General features: G+C 34.5%; 2 protein-coding genes across 8 annotated transcripts in view; one reads left to right on the top strand and one right to left on the bottom strand.

Moving 5' to 3' along the window:
- Window positions 1-23,147, bottom strand: part of LOC115875878 (uncharacterized protein CG43867) — a 517,198-nt gene that overhangs the window by 260,352 nt on the left and 233,699 nt on the right. The window lies entirely within an intron of this gene.
- LOC115875886 (cathepsin B-like) lies at window positions 7,725-12,960 on the top strand. Its single transcript, XM_030891449.1, has 4 exons — window positions 7,725-7,809; window positions 9,676-10,020; window positions 10,159-10,621; window positions 12,711-12,960. Exons 2-4 carry the CDS (start codon window positions 9,682-9,684, stop codon window positions 12,914-12,916), a joined length of 1,008 nt encoding a protein of 335 aa, XP_030747309.1. The 5' UTR covers window positions 7,725-7,809; window positions 9,676-9,681; the 3' UTR covers window positions 12,917-12,960.

The following is a 23,147-nucleotide window of genomic DNA, read 5'->3' as shown; positions in this document are numbered from 1 at the left end:
GTTTTTCCGAAAATTGAGTGCAGCTGCTGGATAGAAGCCTAAAGTCGAAATCTAAAATCCGTCTTTCCTTTTCATCTCACCATCAAACCGAGATCGCGAAACGGCACTAAACCTCATATGGTCAACTTTGCGAGCGCCAATATTTATGGGGCTCTATCGAGCACCGTTAGGGATAGATAGAGACTCTCCTGCAGGAATCGTAAAATTCATATAAAGAGGATTCGAAAACGACTCTAGTCTCAGCGGGAATATTATAATGTATTAAATCCGGCTGCAATGGCGTGGCGTTTGAGATCGTCGAACCGTCTTGAATAGCTAAAAAGAAGTTTCTAGTTGAACGAACGATCTAATTAAAAACTAGCAATTTTAAGAGAATAAAGAGATAACGAAGAAATAAGTGCAAAAGAACATACAAGGGAAATTGTAAGAACTATTTGTAAACAAATAGTTCAAAAGTGTTATGATATCAGAGCTGCAAACTCACAAAAACTTCTGGTCTGTTTTTTTTTTATTTTAAATAATTTTAATGACTTAAACGATTTGATTTTAAGTAATTTTTCGAAAGCTGACTTAAGACTTAAAATTTAAGTCTTCTTCAAAATGATTTGTGATTTAAATCTTTATTCCGAAATAGAAAAATATTTAAGTCTCTAGAAAAGCTAGTAGTCTTAGCTCTAGTCTTTTTATAAAGTATAAAATAAATGTTCTAAAGTATTTAATATTGCCTCTACCGATGATAGTATGAAAATTTGGCGAAAAACGACAATTTACATATCAAGGGGGACAGTTTTCGAGGCATTTGTTGTCGTGTTACTTTCAACCCCTTGACCCCCAGAGCACCTACCCCTAAAATTTTAAATAGCAACCCCTATTTCTTTTACCATTTTTGTGTTTCTTATAGAATTCTACATAAACTGCATTATTTTTTTGAGAATTTTATAAGGAACACAAAAATGGTAAAAGAAATAGACGACAACAAATGCCTCAAAAATTGTCCCCCTTGATATGTAAATTGACCTATTTATAGCCAAATTTTCATACTATCATCGGTAGAGGTAATATTAAATACTGTTCGTTTTCAAATTGTTACCCTGTATATTCGATGACATTTAAACTGATTGATTATTTATTTTTGATTATTTATTGAATAATTACACAGGCCGACAAAAAAAATTTTTTTCGATGTAACACAAAGCTCAATAGGATATTGTGGTAGAATGAACCTATCTAATCACGAAAGTGGCAAAAAAAAAGTCGTAACACGTAAGGTTTTTTTGTTACATTAATAAAACATCATTCAATATTACAATATTCAATATATTAAGATAGCTATTCAAAACATGATTTAAGAACTTCTAAGCCTATATACCGATTATATTTTATAGTTTACACTCCTCAAACATTACTTATACCTAAAAAGTACAAAAACAATCGAAACGAGATCAAAACATAAACAAAAACTTTTACTTTTTCCTTTTATGAGGGACCGCGTCTTCTCTCTTCAAAAACCAACAGTAATCACCCATCATGGCTGGATCCCATCGTCCTTGATAACGAATTTCCATTGTCCTTATGTCTTGATGGAATCTCTCACCTTGCTCATCACTGACAGCACCCATATTTTCAGGGAAAAATGACAAATGAGAATGGAGAAAGTGAATTTTTAAAGACATTCGGGCACCAAGCGATTTATAAGCATCTAAAAGCTCATTAACCAATTGTTCGTAGTTCGCATCCTTATTGTTTCCCAAAAATCCCCTCACTACACTAACAAATGAGGTCCATGCTCTGAGTTCCTGCCTGGTAAGCGTGTCTGTGAAATTTGTGTCGTCCAACAATTTCCTGATTTGTGGTCCAATAAAAATACCCTCTTTCAATTTGGCATCACTCAACTGGGGAAAGACTTGCCTTAGGTATTTAAATCCATCACCTTCTTTATTCATAGCTTTCACGAAGTTTTTCATGAGGCCAAGTTTGATATGAAGAGGAGGCAGGAGGACGTCTTTGGGGTCTACAAGAGGGATATACTTGACATTTTGGGAACCCGGTTGAAATTCACTTCTTTCTGGCCAAATTTTCTGTACATAATGATGATTTACTGCACGACTGTCCCACAAACAAAGAAAACAGCAATATTTTGTAAATCCTCCCTGAAGTCCCACTAAAATTCCTATAACTTTCAAGTCCCCACATATCTGCCATTTATACCTGTTGTAGTTGATTCTATCTAAAAGCATGCGCATATTTTCATAAGTTTCCTTCATTGTCACTGAATGGGCAACTGGTATAGAGGGTTTTAAATTTCCGTTATGCAATAACACAGCTTTTAGGCTATATTTCGACGAATCTATGAATAAGCGCCACTCACAGGGAGAATGTTCTATAGAAAGTTCCTGCATTAAGCCATCGATATCAGTACATGCACACAACGAATCCTCCATACTGTAGAATGCAGAGAACGGAGCATTTCTTTTTCTAAAAGTGGTGATTTTTGTTTCATTGGCTAACAGATTCCATTCCTTAAGCCGGGATCCAAGAAGTTCTGACTGCTGCTTTGATAACCCCAAGTCACGCACTAAGTCATTCAACTCGCTTTGAACAATCAAATGTGGCTTGTCGGAACCGCCCTCTGGGGTAAAGGTAGGATCAGTACACTGGTCTCCAGAGCTGTTTGATTCAATATCTTCCTTATCTTCCAAAACAATACCTTGCCAGTCTAAGGGCGCGATCGGCACTGGGAGATCTGCACCATGAAGAACAGGTCGTATGGCAGACGGCAAATTGGGATACTCGATCTTGTGCTTTTGTTTTTTGGAAAAACCTTCAGTTTTCGTCAGGCAAAAATAGCAATCGTCAAAATGGTTAGTTGGTTCTCGCCATACCATTGGAACCGCAAATGGCATTTTTTCCTCTTCCCTTTCATCCACTGCACAAGCGACACGCTACAAGTAACGCAGCACACATGAGGAGCCCACTGCTTGTCTTGATCTCCAACCAAAACTCCAAAATACTTGAAGTAGGCTTTCTTCACATTTTCAGAAAATGGTCTGGCTTGTGATTGCACCATAAATTCTCCACAAATGTAACAAAATCGATCAGGAGACACTTTACAACTGCGGCGCGTTTGACTTGACATTTTCGTACTATTTATCTACACGCATAGAACAACTCACGTCGAAAATCAACTGAAAACTGAACTCTCTTATGTTTTTCACAATATATTATAGTGCACAAAATGCGTCCCTTTCAATCATCCCATCATAAAATTTACCTGTATGTAAACGAATCTACCTAGACTTAATACCTGACATCTATAAAATTGACTACCTGCAAAAAAGAGGCGTAATTAGGCAACTGAAAAGTGGTACGTGTAGGAGCTTCAGGAGTATTTTTTCTGTTATTAGAAGCATATTTTTATGAAGAAATTCTGCAACTGACTCGTGTTACAAAAATCATGTCGGCCTGTGTTATTTATTGATACATATAAAGTACTACAAAATCGGTTCAGTTTTAAAGAAAAAACATATTTTTGTGTTTGTAGTTATTAACCGTTTTATTTTATGTGATTTTAGTCTCATCTGTACCTACAATAAATTAATAATATGATATTAAGAAAATCGCTAATTGGTAATACAAGAAAATTAATATGAACATTTAAAAAAAGGTACTTCAATTGAATTCTGGTTGTCTTGACTTGAGGGTAACTATATTGATTTGAAGCATTTTACTGACTTAACTTACAGATCATCATCATGATTTAAGTCAAAATTATAGACTTAAGTCATAAAAACGACTTAAATAACATTATATTGATTTGTCTTTACAAAAATGACTTGACTTGAAATGAAATACAACGTCCAAAGAATATACCTAGCTAGAAAAAGAATGGACTCTGCCATACTGAAAAATGGTCCTACAGAAGTGGCGTCATCTATTGAGTAGGGCTTGTTTTAAATGGATCGAAGCGCGGGCTTTTTAAATGAGCGTATTTATTGAATTTTACTCTAAAATAATTAAATTTGATTATTAATGCCCACTTGCACCGTTTGTATAAACTTTGTTTAAAGGCTAAACAGTGATCAACTATAATGAAATATGTATAGTTAATCACTGTTTAGCTTTTAAACAAAGTTTATACAAACGGTGCAAGTGGGCATTAATCTTATTTTTTACACAAATTCAACAATACTAATAACAAGTATCGTTGTGATGTGTAAAAAATATGATTTAACAGTATAATTTATACAATTATTAAATAAAATTAAAACCAAATATGTGTAAATATTATTTATTATTTAAAGTTTTTATTTATAAGTCAAATATTTAAACATCGTTTATTATAATAAAACAAGACCAACGTAATACGCCCAAAATTTTGTAAATGGAGTAAATATAAATAGGTACTTAAATGATGGCAAAAATAAAAGACTTACATTATATTTTTAGGGCCACAAACAAAAGGAATTGTCTAATTAAAACACATATAACAAATTATAGTTTGAAAAACGTTTTAATAATCATTTGATAATATTATGATTGGCGCTATGACAACGACAATATTTTTTGAGAATTTGACAATAGTATGACAATGGCCGTTGGAAACTATGAAAACTACAAAAAAATTCTGATTTAACGCCATCTGGCAATAACTAGTAGCAACTCCTTAACCTAAAAATTAATTGCACTACCACCTAGCACCTGAGGCTGGAACTATTTTATCTGAAATTTCCGTGGAAATGGTGGAACCGCTTTTGCTATTTCACTTTCCCGCCCCTGACAACGTCTATAAAAACCGTTGACGTTCTGTTAAAATGACATTATATCAAGTTAAACATCCAAAGTAACAATTACTACCTGATAACAATTACTTGAAGAGGTAAAACCAAAAAGCCTCAACTTTCTATATTATTATTTTTTATAATTTGTTTTTAATTTTTACTAATTATTAATGTCATGTTCATTAAAATCAAAAGTTTGCAATGAATGGGACTACATATTTTATTATATCGATATCTTCAAACGTCTGATCAATTTCCTTTAAATTAATTTAAAAACGCATATTCGTTTACAGATAAAGATATTGATATTAAAACAGTTGATTATAAATAAACTAAATATTAAAATAAAACATCTTCTAGAACTGGTATTATCTGAAATTTTACACCGTCATCAATTTTGAAATTAACGGTTATGGATACATTTGAAGAAATGCATCATAACCTTTATCAAGTATTAGCTAAGCTAAATGCTAAAACTCCTGGACTTGTATATGAGAGCTAGTGATGGGTTGTTATTTAACTATCTGCTATTTTATAACAATTATTTAGAAATAACATAACGCAACCGTTACTACTTCTAAAAAATAACAGATATAAAATAACGACACATAGAGATCGACCGCTCGTGAAACGAAGTCGGCGCTCTACCACGCCACGTAATTCTACGCGGCTCGAAGCAATTCCAAGAAACAACTAGTATGGATGGAAAACATGTTATTTCGACAACCATTGATACAGGCGGCGCGATACAACGGACAACGGAGTGGGGAATGCGCTACGGCGAACGTAGCTGCATCGGTTGATGGTCGTGTTGGGCTTGCAACAGCTTAAAAATAATAGGATATAAAAGAAGCAGCTTTTTTGAAACAGTTGCGGGCGTAACGCCTGGCGGTCGAGATAACAGGAGTGGGAAAGTAACGCTGCTGCATCGGTCGATGATTGTCGATGGAGGCTCGAACGGGTTGGGGAATAACGTATAGAAAATAAGCAGTCATTTTAGATACGTTATTTTTTAACCTGTTACGAGCATAACAGACGGCGATCGAAATAATCGGAGTGGGAAAATAACGCTGCTACATCGGTCGATTGTCGATGGAGGTTCCAAACAGGTTGGAGAATAACGCATCAGTTGTTTTCGATACATTGTTTTTCAACCTGTTACGAGCATAACGGGCGGAGGTCGAGATATTATGGCGCTGTATGTTTCAGTACTAAGTTATTAAGTTTAGTTAGTTGGTTAGTTATTTTTATTAAATATCTTTTTTATTTATATACTTTCATTGTTTTTGCTACATTTTAAAACTCTTCAAAGACAATTTTACTAAGATTTACTTTAAGAAATTTTGAATGGTGCTTAGAAATTTAGTGATTAATTTATTTATTATAATAATGAGAAGTACCTAATAAAAAATGGAAATAACAATTTAATTAATTATTTAGTAATATGTATATTTTTCCAAAGAAATGCTTTAGAAAAAAAAGTTTTGAGTTTTTCTAAATTTTCCCAGTCTTAAATTATTACAATAGCTGCAAAGTAATAGTTTTGTATTTTTCACCACTGTCTAAGACTATTACTGTTATAGAGGGTGATAAGAATAAAAACACTATGTTAAGAAAAAACTGTTTAAAAGGTAGCAAACACATTGAGTATAATATTAATTTTAAATAATGTATATTCGTTGGTTTTGCTGCGATTCAAAGCTCTTCAAAAAAGAAATTTACTATTCACCTAAACCTAACCTAACCTAAACAAACAATAGATACTAAGAATACACTAAATAAAGATATTACTTTTCAACTACTAAAACAAGTAAAGGCTAAATTATACAGACTTCAAATTATTTGGAATCGCACTAAGAAAAATTAATCTCTTCAAATACTATAATTAGATATTACCCTTATTCATACAGTATGTCCCCGGATTGTCTTTATAAGAGGATATAAAGAAACCTGTTATTTTAAGCTGTTTTTTTATAAATAACTATAAGAGTTTCAACTTTTATCTAAAAATAACAGTTTTGCCCACCACTAATGAGAGGAAGGCGCCAGCATTGGTACGTTTTATAAGTAGTTTCAGTTTCAGTTCATAAGCATGCTATATTGTAAAAATTATTATTTGATAAAAGAAACTGATTCTTTATATTTACGCATTTTTCAATGGGATTCCTTGTAGACCACCAGGGCTTCCAACCACTATAATATGTTGTCTTGCGTACTAATTTTAATTCACTGACTGCAATATGACTCTGACTGCAATATATCTCTTTGTCTATGTTTCTTATGGTGGTGACGTACCTTACGCCTTACATTTAGAGAGCGTTTTATATCTCCAATAGACCCGTTTTCTAATGTTAGGTAAGTTTTTTACTTTTAATCTGAATTTTCTAAGTCGTTTTTAAATCTTTCTAGTCGATTTGTTAACACTGGGCGTCAGCAAGCTGAGATTCTGGTAATTGCTTGGTATTTTAGTCTGATTATCGATTGGTGCCGGCGGCCCTCAAATTGTGGCCATTATTTTTTTAAATTCTCAAAGTTAAATCAATTGTCAATTTAATTTAAAAATGGTAAAAAGAAAATGTTTCTTTCTACCACCCCTTAAAATAATGGCACTTAATTCGGAAACCATTCTGTATATCATTAATAATAATTTTTAAACTAACTCAACGCAATTTTTTCGATCACAGGAAAAACCATCCAATTAAAACAAATACTCTCTTGATCTTGTTCAATCTCTTCAACACAAGATCTTGTTCACTCATAAACATTTCAATACCATAAATTAAGGGTTACTGTTTTTGAGTTTGTTTATTGAAGAATTAATTTGAAAAATGTGGCTGTGAGTATTAAATACTCACAGACGCATTATTTATATTAATTCGTTAATAAAATTGTTTTTCATCGTACCTAGTAGTACTTCAGACTATCAAGTATTATTTATCTTTAAGATGTTTAAAGATTAAAACTAGAAATATATATAAACTCGATTGAAAAACAGATTTTTGTTTATTGTGTCTGAGTCAATAATCTAAAGGTAAGTAAAATGTCAGTTTCATATACAATTATATTTAGAAATTTTTACTCATTTATTGGTAATATTATATGAAAGAAAAAGTTTATTATAATTGAAAAAGAATATGGAACTTTACAAACTCTAAATAAAATGGTTAATATTAAATATTTACCTTTCTTCAGTTTTATTATTTAATAATAGACAGGGTGAGTCTTAAATAAGTGCAAATATTTGCAGGGGTGGTATATTTCAGCACCAGGAACACGTCTATGAGGTTTTTTTTCGCAAAAAAGATGTTGAAAATCGTGCATTTTTCCTTTTAAATGTTTCTGTATATTTTAGAAAACTTTTTAGAACTGCAGATTCACCGCAAATTATCCCAGGGTATAATTTATTAATCTCAGATATTACCATGGTTACGGCACTAAAAGAGATGCAAATACAGAAAATCCGGAGGCACTCAAAATTTTTCTTCGAGCGAGTCTTATTAAGTCTTCGTTTGTAACTGTGCCATTCTTTGTTGATTCATTGATTAATTTGCTTTACTGATTAATTCATTGATTATTTTATTTATAGGTAACAGGTAAGTTTCAATACAGAGTAATCCAATATTCCGAAAAAGCTCCATATCATATTTCTTCCTATTTGATGTTTTTCGCCATTTTTTACAAGATATATACCAGCAATGACGGCGCACATTTTGAAAGTATTTTCAAATAATATAAATATACTTACTATTATATTAATATTATGTCATAATAGACTGCTATACCGAATGTTTCAAAAAACATGTGCCATCTCTCATGTAAAGATTTCTCACGTAAAAATAAGATTTATTTTTTATATCAATTGCGATATATTTGTGCGATGCTGCTTTGTTTCGTAGTTACAGAAGGTTAGTCTTATTTTTTTTCACTTATTATAATTTTCTTCCAAGTGCTTTTACCGATATATTACTATAACCTTAACCGAAAAGTGACTATAAATGCGACATATTTTAATGCTTAAAAAGTTGAAAAGATTCACAAGGGACGTTCATAAAGGTTATCAATGGAATATTTTCCTTCAAACACATGTATGCTACTCATGTTTATTCCCTTTTTTTTTGGTGGTTAGCCGCAAATTTCTGTAGTGCGTTTAATGCCGATTAAAAGTTGTCTCATATAATTTTGTCAATTACTGCTTCCTTGATGAGATAAAAGCGATTATCAATCACAAATATTAAATAAAATTAAAATTAAAATAAAAATAAAATTAACAAATTATTTATTTATTCTAATTTATTATTCGATATATTATATTATTATGTTCAGCACCACCTACCCCATGAAACTATTTTTACATATTTTTTGATGAGAAATCAATGAGTACCTATTCAACACTTCAGCCAGTTAATGACATTAAATACTTTAAAGGTTGCTAATAGCTCTGAATTAAGACAAATTAATAAAATTGCGCTTATCAAGGAGACCGAAATCGACATAGCATCAAAAGGCAACTTTTAATCGACATTAAATGATTTAGACAATATCACAATAAAGAGGAAAAGAAATCAACAAATCAGTGGTTAAAACAGACTTTTTTTAGAAAAATATTCCAGTTATAAGCTATATGCACGCCCCTGGAGAACACTTTTTTAATATTAAAATGTGTCGCACTTACAGTATATACCTCAAAAATTTAAGAAATTTCCAAATCCAAGAAAATTACAAAAAATGAAAAAATTAAATAAAGACTTTCACCCTTTACCTCTGGTTTGTATATTTCGGGTACCTACTTTTTTTGCAAAATAATGTTTGTCTATTCATATTATTTGGCTGAAGTACATGATAATAAATTATTCTTCATTATAAAGAAATAAACAGTTTTTTCTCACCGTTCTTCTAGACAACCATGAAGTGTTTGGGAATTTGCGTCGCCCTGAGCGTCATAGCCCTGTCCGCGGCCGCCATCTTGGACTTCCATCCCCTCTCCGACGAAAGAATCGCCCAAATCAACCAGAAGGCCAAGACATGGAAGGCCGGCAAGAACTTCGATATTGAAGACTGGGCAAAGGTCAAGAGGATGGTCAGTGGTGTACTGCCCGATGCACGACTCAAGAATAAACTCCCTGTATCAGCCCCTCATGACGTTACTGAGGATGTTCCTGATACTTTCGATGCTCGTGAGCAATGGCCTAACTGTATTTCTGTTCAAACAGTCTGGGATCAGTCAGATTGTGGATCTTGTTGGGTATGTATTAGCTTTTAAGCTTGTTTGAAGGTTGTGGACAATTATCGAATGTTTGCCTTAATATTTGAAAAGTTAACGTTATTCCAGAATAATTTCTAATCATCATCTCAACTCATACTCTTCCTTAATTTCTTCTAGGCTATCGCAGCCACAGCCGCCATGTCCGACCGTATCTGTATCCAATCCAACCAAACCAAACAAGTCTTCGTCTCCGTCGAAGACCTCAACACTTGCTGCTCTGACTGCGGTTTCGGCTGTGACGGTGGTTACCCACTCGAAGCTTGGTACTACTGGCAAAACACCGGTATCGTAACCGGAGGTCTATACCAAGGCAACCAGGGGTGCAAAGATTACACCCTGGCACCTTGCGAACACCACGTCGACTACACCACCAGACCTCAATGCTCTGCTCTGAACTACACGACTCCTGCTTGCACCAAGGCTTGCTCTGCTTCCGGTCTGAACTACGAGGAGTCTTTGACTTTCGGACAAGAACCAATAAATTTGGCTGAGGAATTGCAAATTCAGTTGGAGATTATTAAGAGTGGACCTGTCGAAACTAGCTTCGACGTTATGGATGACTTCCCCACCTACAAATCTGGTAAGTCAGAATCACTAAAGAGCCGTTTAGACTCTCATATAGATCATTTCGCAAAATGGTTTTGCGCAAGACAAACCTAAGTGTACCAATAAATCGTAAAATTTGGCTACGAGTGATCCCTAATAATTCGTTTTGATTAAATTCAAATTCAAATGGTTTAATTATTACCTTTTCAAAAATTAATATACACATTAAACAAAAAAAATAGGCAAAAATGGGACTGTGTGGCGATTATAAAGCCGGTCCCACACATTAAGGTGCGTATTCATTATCTGAACGAACGAACGAACGAACGAATGAAAGTGCGGTATATTTAGACGGGGACCGAACGCATGCGGCCGTTCGTTCGTTTGTTCGCTCGACCATCCGTTTCGAGTCGGTACATCAAAGGCGTTCGCCAACAAATGCCTCCGGTCTTCTCATGCGGTCCGATCGTGCGGTCCCCGTCCATACCACTAGCGAACATTCGTTCGTTCGTTCGTGCGGATAATGAATACGCACCTTTACGTGCATTTGTCGAATGTGCGAACATTCGAATTATGTACTGCGGCTTCGGCCACCTTCCCACACGCTACGTTATTTGTAAAAATGCGTCCAATGACAAATATTTCCCGTAGTAGAGCAACGCCGCGCAGCCGCTTCTTGGTTTTCAGTGCTGTTGCAGTTCAAAATGGACAGTGAAGAAGAGCAGATAGCTATTAGGTTTGTTCTCACAGCTGTAAGAAACATATTTCCAACAGATAATCATGCGCAATAGGGTAAAACGCGTTCGCACAGAAATTTTTGATTCGTTTCCAACCAACAGTACGCTGTTCACACAGAAAATTCTGATTGTTAGCTGACAGTCAGACCTGTTTGCGGATCTTTTGCAAGTAAAGTGTCCGGCGCATGTGTATTACGACTTGCGACCCGACGTCATTACCAGAACAATCATCAACACATCAACTTGGTAAACCTAACCTGCAAAACGTGTGCTGCTTTTGTTTAGTGTTTTTTTCTTCAAAAAAATAATGAAAAGAAATGAGCGATTTTGAATCTTCTGAAGTATCTGAGGCGTCCGAATTTTTGGATACAGACACAGACCTAGAAGAGCTGATGGAGGAACGGGGCAGGCCCAAGAATCAAAATTACTTGGATGATCATTTTATATTTATTTTTTTTTGTTTTTTTGTTTTTTAAATTTTAAAATTAGTGATATTAGATCAAAAAAGAAGAATAGGGAATTCGCTGTTTGCACAGACAGTTTGAAATCGATCAGAAACTGCATTATTTGAGACCTGCGTATTAACACCGGTTTGGAAGAAGTCACAAACATGTTGGGAACACGCTGTGAGAACAAACCTATTGTCGCTGCTAGTTGTGTAATTTATTAATATAGTTGTAACTGGCGAAACATTGCCATCAAAGGCTCTTCTTTTTAATTCGACAACCGAACACTCCACGTTAAACTTTGATTTAATATATTCCAGGCATCAGCCACTTCGTTCCTGTTTTTATGATCTGGAATCTGTGGATTCCAAATCACTGGTTCACTCTCGAATAATTGCAAAAACTCCAAAGTTAACTCGTTTGTCCATTCCATTTTTGAGTAATAAAGATGATGGAAATCAACCCGCCACCAATACACAAGTGAACTGAGGGGAGCGCGCCGCTAAAACAAAAAAACACGTAAACAAATAGCCGTAGTGTTTGGGAGTAATTCCGAAGTTGACTACGCCGCACTACGAGCTCCTTTGATTCGTGCCAGTTTACCGACAACCGCCGGGAAAATGACGATGTACGAATCTTCGTCGAAGATAACCTCCCACACGCTACGCGAATAAGGTCGAATACCGAATATTCGCCAAATGTACGTAGTTTCTGGGACCGACTTAAGAACAGTAAAAAGTAAATAAACAGTAAATCGTTTTGTGTCGCACAGCTCTGTAGGTATTTAATAATATATAAAAAATATTAAAATCGTTGTAAATATATAAAATAAAATATACTCAAATACAAGAAAAAAAATAGTTTATATTAATGATAATGAATAAAATATTGATCATGTGTGTTCCAATATTACCTATATTACAATTTCTTTGAATTCTAGGTGTATATGAAGCTACCAGCTCCAACTATATCGGAGGCCACGCAGTGAAAATCGCTGGTTGGGGTGTGGAAAATGGTTCCAAGTACTGGTTGATCGCCAACTCCTGGAACACTGATTGGGGTCTAGATGGTTACGTCAAATTCGTCCGTGGCATCGACCACTGTGGTATTGAGAGCAACGTTGTTGCTGCCTTACCAAAAGTATAGATTTTTTCAACAAATGTCTAATAAATAATTCTGATATCTACCAATATTGTTTGTTTTTATACAGTCATACATAAAATCGGCATCATATAATAATAATAATAATAATAATAATAATGACATATAGTTATAGTATAGAAAATGCACAACAATATGATATTATGAAATATCTACTACGTAGGTTGCCTTTTAAGTTTTTACAAAAAATGAAACAGAAACGAACAAGTTCGAAACACAGTGTTTTATTGCTTTTCGAAATATTCGCCCTCAAGGTCTATAGATTTTTACATACCCTCAGACCAATTCTAGAAACAGTTTTTCCACTCTCTTTTTCTGACAAATTGTTGTATAGTTGTATACCATTCGGCATTAACAGTTCTTCGATCATCTAATCGAATGGTTGCGACGTGTCCAGTACAACTGAAGAAACAAGCGATTGTAAAAACTTAAAAGGCCACCTACGTACGAAAGGACTAAAATCAGTAAAACTGTGTTTTCATTTAGCCCTGAATATACAGTCAAATGAAAAAAAAGCAACTGAAAATTTTCTCATCAATTTTATTTAAGTAAAAGTATTACAATTTTTTTATGTCCTACTTTCATAATTTTTTTTTAGTTTTTAGATAAACTCAATCATTCAATCATTGCTTTATTGTTACAAGATTATTGTTATCTTGTTTACAAAGCTGTGGCAAATAATAAATAAACATAAAACAAATACAAAATATACGAAACTTTGTCAAAATAATAAAAGAACAAAAATACAAGATAGTACAAAATATACAAAAATCTTACAAATACGTTCATTAGTTTAAGAGACATAAATTTAAAAAAAATAAATATCTACAAATAAAAATAGAATAGAATAGAATAAAAATATTTCCCGACAGTCAAACAAGTACCTAAGTCGGATCTACCAAGAATCAGCGAAAAACTCCTCCACGTCATAATATTTAGTATAATTTAGTATTAAGTTTTAAAATGTGTGACTGTGTTGACACTATATACTTTAAACAAACTGTGCTTTTTTATTCTTTTATATAACATTGGAATTGTATCAGCTTTTAAGGTAAGTTTTTAATTTGATTGTTGTAATGTGGACAATATGTTTGACTTGAAATACACTTGGATTGTCGAACCATTGTCATATAGCCGCTGCAAAGAACATTTAATATAATGGGAGGCTAACCAAATTCGGTAATGTTGTTAAGGAGACTTGGGCTATTGTAAATGACTTAAGGAATAAGACTTCTTCGTCTAGCACAAGAACCCTCGGCCCAGATGTTACGGCACTATATAATACTATATCCAGTGACTTACGCACCATTAAATCTTGGTGCGATTCTAATCTAATATGCCTCAACCTATCAAAAACTAAAGTTTTGTCATATAAAAGTACTATACAACCTTTTGTACTTAATAACACCACTATTGACGTCGTGGACTCTGTGAAATTCTTAGGACTTGTTGTAGGACTTAACAACTCGTTAAAATGGGACTTGCACATCGAAGCTTTATGAAAGAAACTAAGCGCTGACTGTTTTGCGCTAAGATCAGTTTTTAAGGAACTTAACTTATCAACCTCTAGAATAGTCTATTAAGCCATTTTTGAGTCGCATCTTCGTTATGCCCTCCCATTCTGGGGTACTTGCTGCGCGACAAAATTTGATCGTATTTTCAAACTTTAAAAGAGAGCAGTTTGATATTTATTGGGACTGAACAGTAGAACTCACTGCCAGAATTTCATTAAAAATTTCAAAATACTGACTCTTCCTTCTTTATTCATTTTTGAAACCGTTTGCTTAATCCGCAAGCACAGATATGTGCCTTTCGGGAACAGCGTGCAGATAGATGGCCTTTCGGGAACAGCAGATATGCTGTTCCCGAAAGGCCATCTATCCACTGAGGAATCTTCACAACTATCCACTGAGGAATGCGGAGCACGATCTGCCAACCCCGAGCTCAACTAGTTAAAGGCTCAATACTGTACAATGCCAAAAAAATGTATAATCATCTGTCTTTGAATGTCAAGTCGCTTTCATTCTTTCCCGCATTTCGCAAAGCTCTGAAATTATACTTACTGGAGAGAGCCCTATGTAAACGACTTTTATGTTGATGTTTAATCATGAACAATTTTAATTTTAAAATTTTGATCATCTCACACATTTGCTTATGTGTATTTGCTTATGTGCTATCACATATTTGCTTAAAAGTCTAGTATTTAATATTTTATGACTCTTAAATGATTATATCCATTTACAATTTTCCTATTGTAAAATTTTATTGATACGCCTTTTTTTGTGTTCTGCAATGGCCATTTTTAATGACTTTTTGAATTTTTTTTTGAATTGTATGATATTTTTTATTAGATTTTTTTATTATTTGTATATTTTTTGTGCTTTTGTTTGTTTTGTAAATGCTTTGTCGGTGAAGCTATTTTGGCTTTTTGTACAATAAAGCGTTATTTATTATTTATTATTATTATATTATTTTATTATATAATATATATTATAGAAATAAATTCTTAAATGCTATAATTTTATGATATTGAATTACCGGCAAAGCGTATTGAAGTAATACGAAAGCAGATTCCTATAGGGTGGATTTTTTTAGTCGGTAGACAGTTGCCTAGAGTAGGACTGAATCCGGTACACCTCGGTTTTTAGAATGATAGACCAGGTGTCTAAAAAGATTTTTTTACCATACCCACAAAAAAAGATAGACAATCAAGTGGAAAGGGTTGAAATGGTGGAAATGTTAACGAAAGAAAAAGATGCGATTGGCTATGATTCATCGCCATCAACATTCGCCAGATGAATTCTCGGCTTAGTGTTCATGTCGGACTATGCAACACATGATACATAAAAAATCGTATTTAAAAAAACGAAGTCAAAAATATAATTATTTTTTATCGTGGTAATACTTCAGATATATCTATAAGCCATTAAGTCAAGTATGATTTATCTACAAGTCTTTAAAGAACGACTGCTAGAAATATATATATATATATATATATATATATATAATATATATATATATATATATATATATATATATATATATATATATATATATATATATATATATATATATATATATATATATATATATATATATATATATATATATATATATATATATATATATATATATATATATATATATATATATATATATATATATAAATTCGATATAGAACAATTTTTGTTTATTGTGTCCGAGTATATTAATTGCAAGTAAGTAAAATTTAATTTTTTTTACAGACCATTTTTTATCATATATTGATGTTACGGCCAAACATGCCCGTTAGATTGACCCAAAAATGCCCCAAAGATTGACGTTAATGTTTGATAAAATGCTGGCAGTCCTGAAGAAGATTAGAAATAAAATAATGACCCTGTTTATTTTGTGCCTACCGGCATGAACTTTTGACATTTTCGTTAAGAAAGAAATCGTATTTTAAAATTTAAGCTAGAGTGTCATGGCTGTGCCACTAATTTTTAATCGAGGAGCCTTGGAAAATATATTTGATCGTCTAATGTTTTTCCTGTTTTGACCTGGCCGGTTAAAAGATGCCCAAATCGTATTTTTAATCATATCTCAATTTTTTCAAATGGAATGAGGGTGACTCATCAGCATATTTGGAAAAATAATTTTTTTAGGAATAATTTGGTACCACATTAATTATCGTATTTCGTATTTCATTATTTGATTTTTTAAATATAATTTTTAAGTTTCATCTTTTAATTCTCCATCTAAGAAAGAAATAATACCAAGGGTGTACCATTAAAAAAGAACGAAGAAAAAGTATTTTAGATTTTACAAAGTTTGGCATATAATTTTGAGCACTGTGTATGATTTAAGATTACGGTATTTGTAGCAAAGTAATTTATGTACAGGGTGGGTCAAATTCGACGCTTTTAAATGGAAACACCCTTTTCTATAGGAGATAGACGAAAATTAATATCGGTGTCTGGAGCTCAATTTTCATCAAAAACATGATGGTCAAAACCGCACATCAATATCTTTTACCGTTTCGGAGTTACGGGGTGTTTTTCAAAAATGTGGCATTTTTAACAAATCGCTGTAACTTTTTTGCTATGGAAAGTTTTGTATTTTTATGAAAGCATTTCCAAAGCACCTTTTTACGTAGAATTTAATGGTTTAAGTATAATTTTTTTAAAATTAATAATTTAAGAGTTATCAACAGAAAAATTGATTTTTTATATGGGACACCCTCTATATTTTTAATTAACTGTAAAGAATTTAAAATTACCTTTCCAAAAATATAGCACACTTTATATTTTGTTATAATCCCCTTCGAAATACAGAATTTTTAAAAGTTCGCCACTTTTAACTAGTAGGCTTTGGACCCCTTATTGATGATATGCCCTTAATGGAACTCGAAAACATATTTTTCCAGTAAGACGACTCTGAATGCTGAAGTTATCAGCAAATTTTTGCAGCCAATTTCAAGAATAATTGAATAACTAACCAAGATCCCAAACTTTGGCCGTCGAGGCCGCCTGACTTAGTGCCCATGGATCTAATCCTATGGATATATTTGCGGAAGAATAAAGGTTCCTTATTCCGTATAATCTAGACAAGAATTAGAAATACTTAGCAGTTATGAGAAGGTATCTTTCACCCCCACAGAGTTAATGAATTCCGCGAGAAATGTTCAAAAACTGCCCCGTCTGTCCATAACAGAAGTCGGTCGATATGTCGAACACCTGTAGCAAAATCTCTTGTCTTGGTTTGCTATTTATTTTTATTGCTATTAGATATAGTTTAAATGTGTTGATGTTGGTTAAATATATTTTAAATTGTTATAAAATTCTGCATCTCTCATAACAAATATTATTTTCGTTTTAATTGATGCTCACAGCTTGAATTTTTTGCATTATAGCCGGTGCCGTTCAAAGCCTACTCATTTAAAGCGGGCAAATTTTTATATACTCTATATCTCGAAGAGGAATCGAGCAATATATCAAGTGTGTTATATTTTTGGAAAGGTAATTTTAAATTCTTTTCAATAAACTAAAAATATACAGGGTGTCCCATATAAAAAATCAAATTTTCTGTTAATAATTCTTAAATTATTAATTTTAAAAAAATTATACTTAAACCATTAAATTCTAATATCGGTGTCTGGAGCTCAATTTTTTTCAAAAACATGATGGTAAAAACCGCATATCGATATCTGTTACCGTTTCGGAGTTACGGGGTGTTTTTCAAAAATATGCTTTTTTTAACAAATCACTGTAACTTTTTTGCTATGGAAAATTTTGTATTTTTATGAAAACATTTCCAAAGCACCTTTTTAGGTAGAATTTAATGGTTTAAGTATAATTTTTTTAAAATTAATAATTTAAGAATTATCAACAGAAAATTTGATTTTTTATATGGGACACCCTGTATATTTTTAATTTATTGAAGAGGATTTAAAATTACCTTTCCAAAAATATAACACACTTGATATTTTGCTCGATTCCTCTTCGAGATATAGAGTATATAAAAATTCGCCCCCTTTAAATAAGTAGGCTTTGAACGGCACCGGCTGTAATGCAAAAAAAAATGTGAGTAGAGAATCAATTAAAACGAAAATAATATTTGCTATGAGAGATGCAGAATTGTATAACAATTTAAAATATATTTAACCAACATCAACACATTTAAACTATATCTAATAACAATAAAAATAAATAGCAAACCAAGACATGAGATTTTGCTACAGGTGTTCGACATATCAACCTTATATCTGTTATGGACAGACGGGGCAGTTTTTGAACATTTCTCGCGGAATTCATTAACTCAGTGGGGGTGAAAGATACCCTTTCATAACTGCTAAGTATTTTTAATTCTTGTCTAGATTATACGGAAGAATAAGGAACCTTTATTCGCAAATATATCCATAGGATTAGATCCATGGGCTCTAAGTCAGGCGGCCTCGACGGCCAACGGTTGGGATCTTGGTTAGCTATCCAATTATTCTTGAAATTGGCTGCAAAAATTTGCTAATAACTTCGTTCAGAGGCAGTGCGTCGTCTTGCTGGAAAAATATGTTTTCGAGTTCCATTAAGGGCATATCATTAATAAGGGCTCCAAAGCCTACTAGTTAAAAGTGGCGAACTTTAAAAAATTCTGTATTTCGAAGGGGATTATAACAAAATATCAAGTGTGCTATATTCTTGGAAAGGTAATTTTAAATTCTTTTCAGTTAATTAAAAATATAGAGGATGTCCCAAATAAAAAATCAATTTTTCTGTTGATAACTTTTAAATTATTAATTTAAAAAAAATATACTTAAACCATTAAATTCTACGTAAAATGGTGCTTTGGAAATGTTTTCATAGAAATACAAAATTTTCCATAACAAAAAAGTTACAGCGATTTGTTAAAAATGCCACATTTTTGAAAAACACCCCGTAACTCCCAAACGGTAACAGATATTGATATGCAGTTTTCACCATCATATTTTTGATGAAAATTGAGCTCCAGACACCGATATTAGTTTTCGTCTATCTCCTATAGAAAAGGGTGTTTCCATTTAAAAGCGTCGAATTTGACCCACCCTGTACATATAGGTACATATAGGTTACGACCGTGGGTTGTGCAAGAGGTATTGAAGCGATACATATAGCCTAGCTTACCCAAAAGTCAACCTCACCTTCACGTGGTGCACCCTGTTTACACAAACGAGGCTCTGACGTTCGAGTATAGGCGGTATAACCTTATACAACCCTCAGACCTACCATCTTCTGGGGAAAAGGAGTAATAAAATACACCTAGCCGGCCGAGAACGTAGCACAAGGGAACTATCGTCGCAGTCCTCACTGTGCCATAGCCATCCCGTGCTACAGTTGCAGCCAAAACTGTGCGGCAGCGTAACCGCCACAGTTAAACCTTTTCACGCAGCTTACACACAGCAATGATGGAACATTCGAGTGGGACAAAATTATCGTCCGAGGTAAAATACCCCTCAATCGGATCTCCGGGAGGGGTGCCTACTCGAGCGTATCATCGGAGAAACAAAAACATCAATGTTTCACGTTCGCGGCGTGGAACGTCCGCACTCTACTGGACAAGATAAATTCAAATCGACCAGAGAGAAGAACAGCTCTGGTCTCACAGGAACTCCACCGATTAAATATAGATGTTGCCGCTCTAAGCGAAACACGCTTTGCAGATAAGGTAGTCTCACTGAGGAGCATTACACCTTCTTTTGGAAAGGTCACCCCGCAACACACAGGAGAATTCATGGTGTAGGCATTGCGATCAAAAACGAAATCGCCACCAAGTTAACAGAAGTACCTATTGGTGTCTCCGAACGTCTTATGACCCTAAGGTACCCCATATCAGACAAAACTTACGTCAACAACATTAGTGCCTACGCTCCCACCCTTGACGCTAAAATTGAAGATAAGGATAAATTTTACCAAGCATTACAAAATGCCTTTCAACGAATTCCAAAGCACGAACGAATCATCTTGCTAGGTGACTTTAATGCCCGTGTAGGCAAACAACAGGAAATATGGCCTGACGTATTGGGAAAACAATGGAAAACGCAAATAGCAATGGTGAACGCTTATTAACAACATGCGCAGAGTATAATCTTTGCATCACCAATACGTGGTTCATGTTGATGAACAAGTTTAAAGATACCTGGAAACATCCTAGATCAGGCCACTGGCATCAATTGGACCACATAATCGTTCGAAGGATGCATCTAAAAGATGTTAGGCTCACAAAAGCTAGAATAGATGCCGAATGCGGCACTGACCACCGACTTTTAATTTCAAAAATGAAAATCCAGTTAAAACCCAAACATCCACGCTGTAAAAAGCAAAACAACATGACCAGATTGAACGTACGGGATCTAGAGAACAAGAATACCGCCGACGCCCTCCGGGAAGCCATCAAAGAATCACTTCCACCGATAACTTCAATCTCAATATTGGAAGCTGAACAAGACTGGACACAATTAAGGGATGCGATTCATAAAACCAGCGAAGCAGTACTGGGAAAGTCGAACAAAAAGAAACAACCAGACTGGTTTGACGAAAATCAACAGCATATACAGGCTTTTTTGGAACAAAAGCATAGAGCACATCAAGCCGTCACTGCAAATCCACTTAATCCAAGACTGGTAGATAACTTTAAAGCAGCCAACAACACCCTTCGAAGAGAACTGCGCCAAGTAAAGGATAACTGGTGGTCACAAAAAGCGAATCAGATTCAAGAGTACGCCACTCATCACGATTATCGTAAATTCTTCGAGGCTGTAAAAGAAGTATACGGTCCAACTAAGAAGGTAAGCTGCCCAATCATGGCTCAAAATGGCGAACTTCTAAAAGAGGAAGAACAAATCAGAAATCACTGGAAAGAACATTACAGCCATATCCTTAACCAAGAAAACAACCCCAATATGGAAGCACTAAACACAATACCTCAGTATAACAGCCTCGATGTATTAGACATCCCAATAACAGAACAAGAAATAAAGACCTCCATAAAACAGCAACAAATCAGCTGGCTGTGACGCGATTCCGGCGGAAATCTATAAGTGTGCAAGTAAAGAAATTATGGATCATCTTAAGGCTCTCTTTGATGTCGTATGGGAAAGCGGAGAGGTACCTCACGATTTTCGCAACGCGAATATAGTGAATATATTTAAGAACAAAGGAAGTGCATCAGACTGCGGTAATTACCGGGGAATTTTGCTATTAGCTATCGGCGGAAAAATTCTTGCAAAAATAATGTCAAACCGCCTGCACCCATATATAGAAAAAAAATCCTCCCAGGATCGCAAACGGGTTTTCGTACCAACCGCGGCACCGTCGATTCCATATTTTCCATCCGTCAACTACAGGAAAAAGTAAAAAAGCAGCAGTCTAAACTTTATGTTGCATTCATCGATCTAACAAAAGCCTTCGACTCTGTGAACAGAGATGCGCTTTGGGCAATTATGGAAAAGTTCGAGTACCCAACAAATTTCTTACAGTGTGTAAAAGCCTCCATAACAACAACAAGTCAAGAGTGTCACATCATGGATCACTGAGCGACCCATTCCTAACAAATACAGGAGTTAGGCAGGGATGTGTCTTAGCGCCTCTCCTATTTAACATATTCATGGCAGCGCTCTCCATTATAGTGGACAGCAAACTGCAGGAGAGAGAGGATTGGGCATTAGATACAGATATGACGGCGTCTGTTCAACATAAAAAGACTCAGGGCAAAAACACGTACAAAATTTATCACAGAACTTCAATACGCTGACGACTGCGCTCTAGTTGCAAACACGGTACAACAATTACAAGAAATGTTGAACACATATACCTGGGCATACGAGGCTTTGGGCCTTAAGCTGAACATCGGCAAAACTAAAATCATGTGCACTCCCCCGGAAGATCACAACAATGCTATAAAAATCGGAGAAGAACTATTCGAATATGTGGCGGAATTCAATTACCTTGGCAGTTTGATTTCGGAAAAGGCCAATATTGACTCTGAAATTCAGCACAGGATTAGTAGCGCCTCAAGAGCATTCTGGAAATTAAAAGACAGGGTTTTCTACAATCATGACTTGAGTACAAAAACAAAACTTGCAGTATACCGAGCAATTATAATCCCCACCATGATATATGGGAGCGAAACCTGGGTGCCTTACCGCCGACACATGAACGCATTGAACAAGTTGCAACAGAGACACCTTAGACAACTCTTAAGAGTCCGGTGGTTCCATCATGTCTCAAACGTATCGGTCCTTGAAAAATCTAACTGCGAGAGTATTGAAGTCATGGTCACAAAATCCCGCTTAAGATGGGCTGGTCACGTATGCAGAATGCAAGAAAACCGCATACCAAAATCTCTGCTTTACGGTGAGCTTGTGGACGGTAAGAGGAGGCCGGGTGGACAACTAAAAAGATACAAGGACATTTTCCACGAAAATCTAAAGGGAATTAATATGCAGAATGAGTGGGAAAAAGCAGCTCACAATAGAACTCAATGGAGAAGGGTTGTAAACTCACTTAACAGCGGCAACCAAAAAGTAGAGAGGCAACAAAGCAATGAGATTTTTGAATGTCCGGAGTGCGGTAGGCAGATAACATCACGTATCGGGCTTTTCAGTCACAGAAAAGCTCATGAAAGAAAACGCCTTGCGTGACCATTTTCTTTATGTGTGTCGAATACTCGTCAGCGAGTAACGGCTGTATGTATATGTATGTAGGTT

The sequence above is a fragment of the Sitophilus oryzae genome, unplaced genomic scaffold (assembly GCF_002938485.1).
Source record: "Sitophilus oryzae breed Bouriz unplaced genomic scaffold, Soryzae_2.0 scaffold_1396_pilon_pilon, whole genome shotgun sequence".
Lineage (NCBI taxonomy): Eukaryota > Metazoa > Arthropoda > Insecta > Coleoptera > Curculionidae > Sitophilus > Sitophilus oryzae.
Note: the sequence above shows the minus strand (reverse complement) of the source record. Positions and strands in the feature narration are given on the sequence as shown.

Excerpts from the sequence above, each read along its gene's own strand:
- LOC115875886 (XM_030891449.1), top strand. The coding sequence starts at position 9,682 with ATGAAGTGTTTGGGAATTTGCGTCGCCCTGAGCGTCATAGCCCTGTCC. Across the intron at positions 10,021-10,158 it reads CAGATTGTGGATCTTGTTGG|GCTATCGCAGCCACAGCCGC; the intron begins GTATGTATTAGC and ends AATTTCTTCTAG. Across the intron at positions 10,622-12,710 it reads CTTCCCCACCTACAAATCTG|GTGTATATGAAGCTACCAGC; the intron begins GTAAGTCAGAAT and ends TTTGAATTCTAG.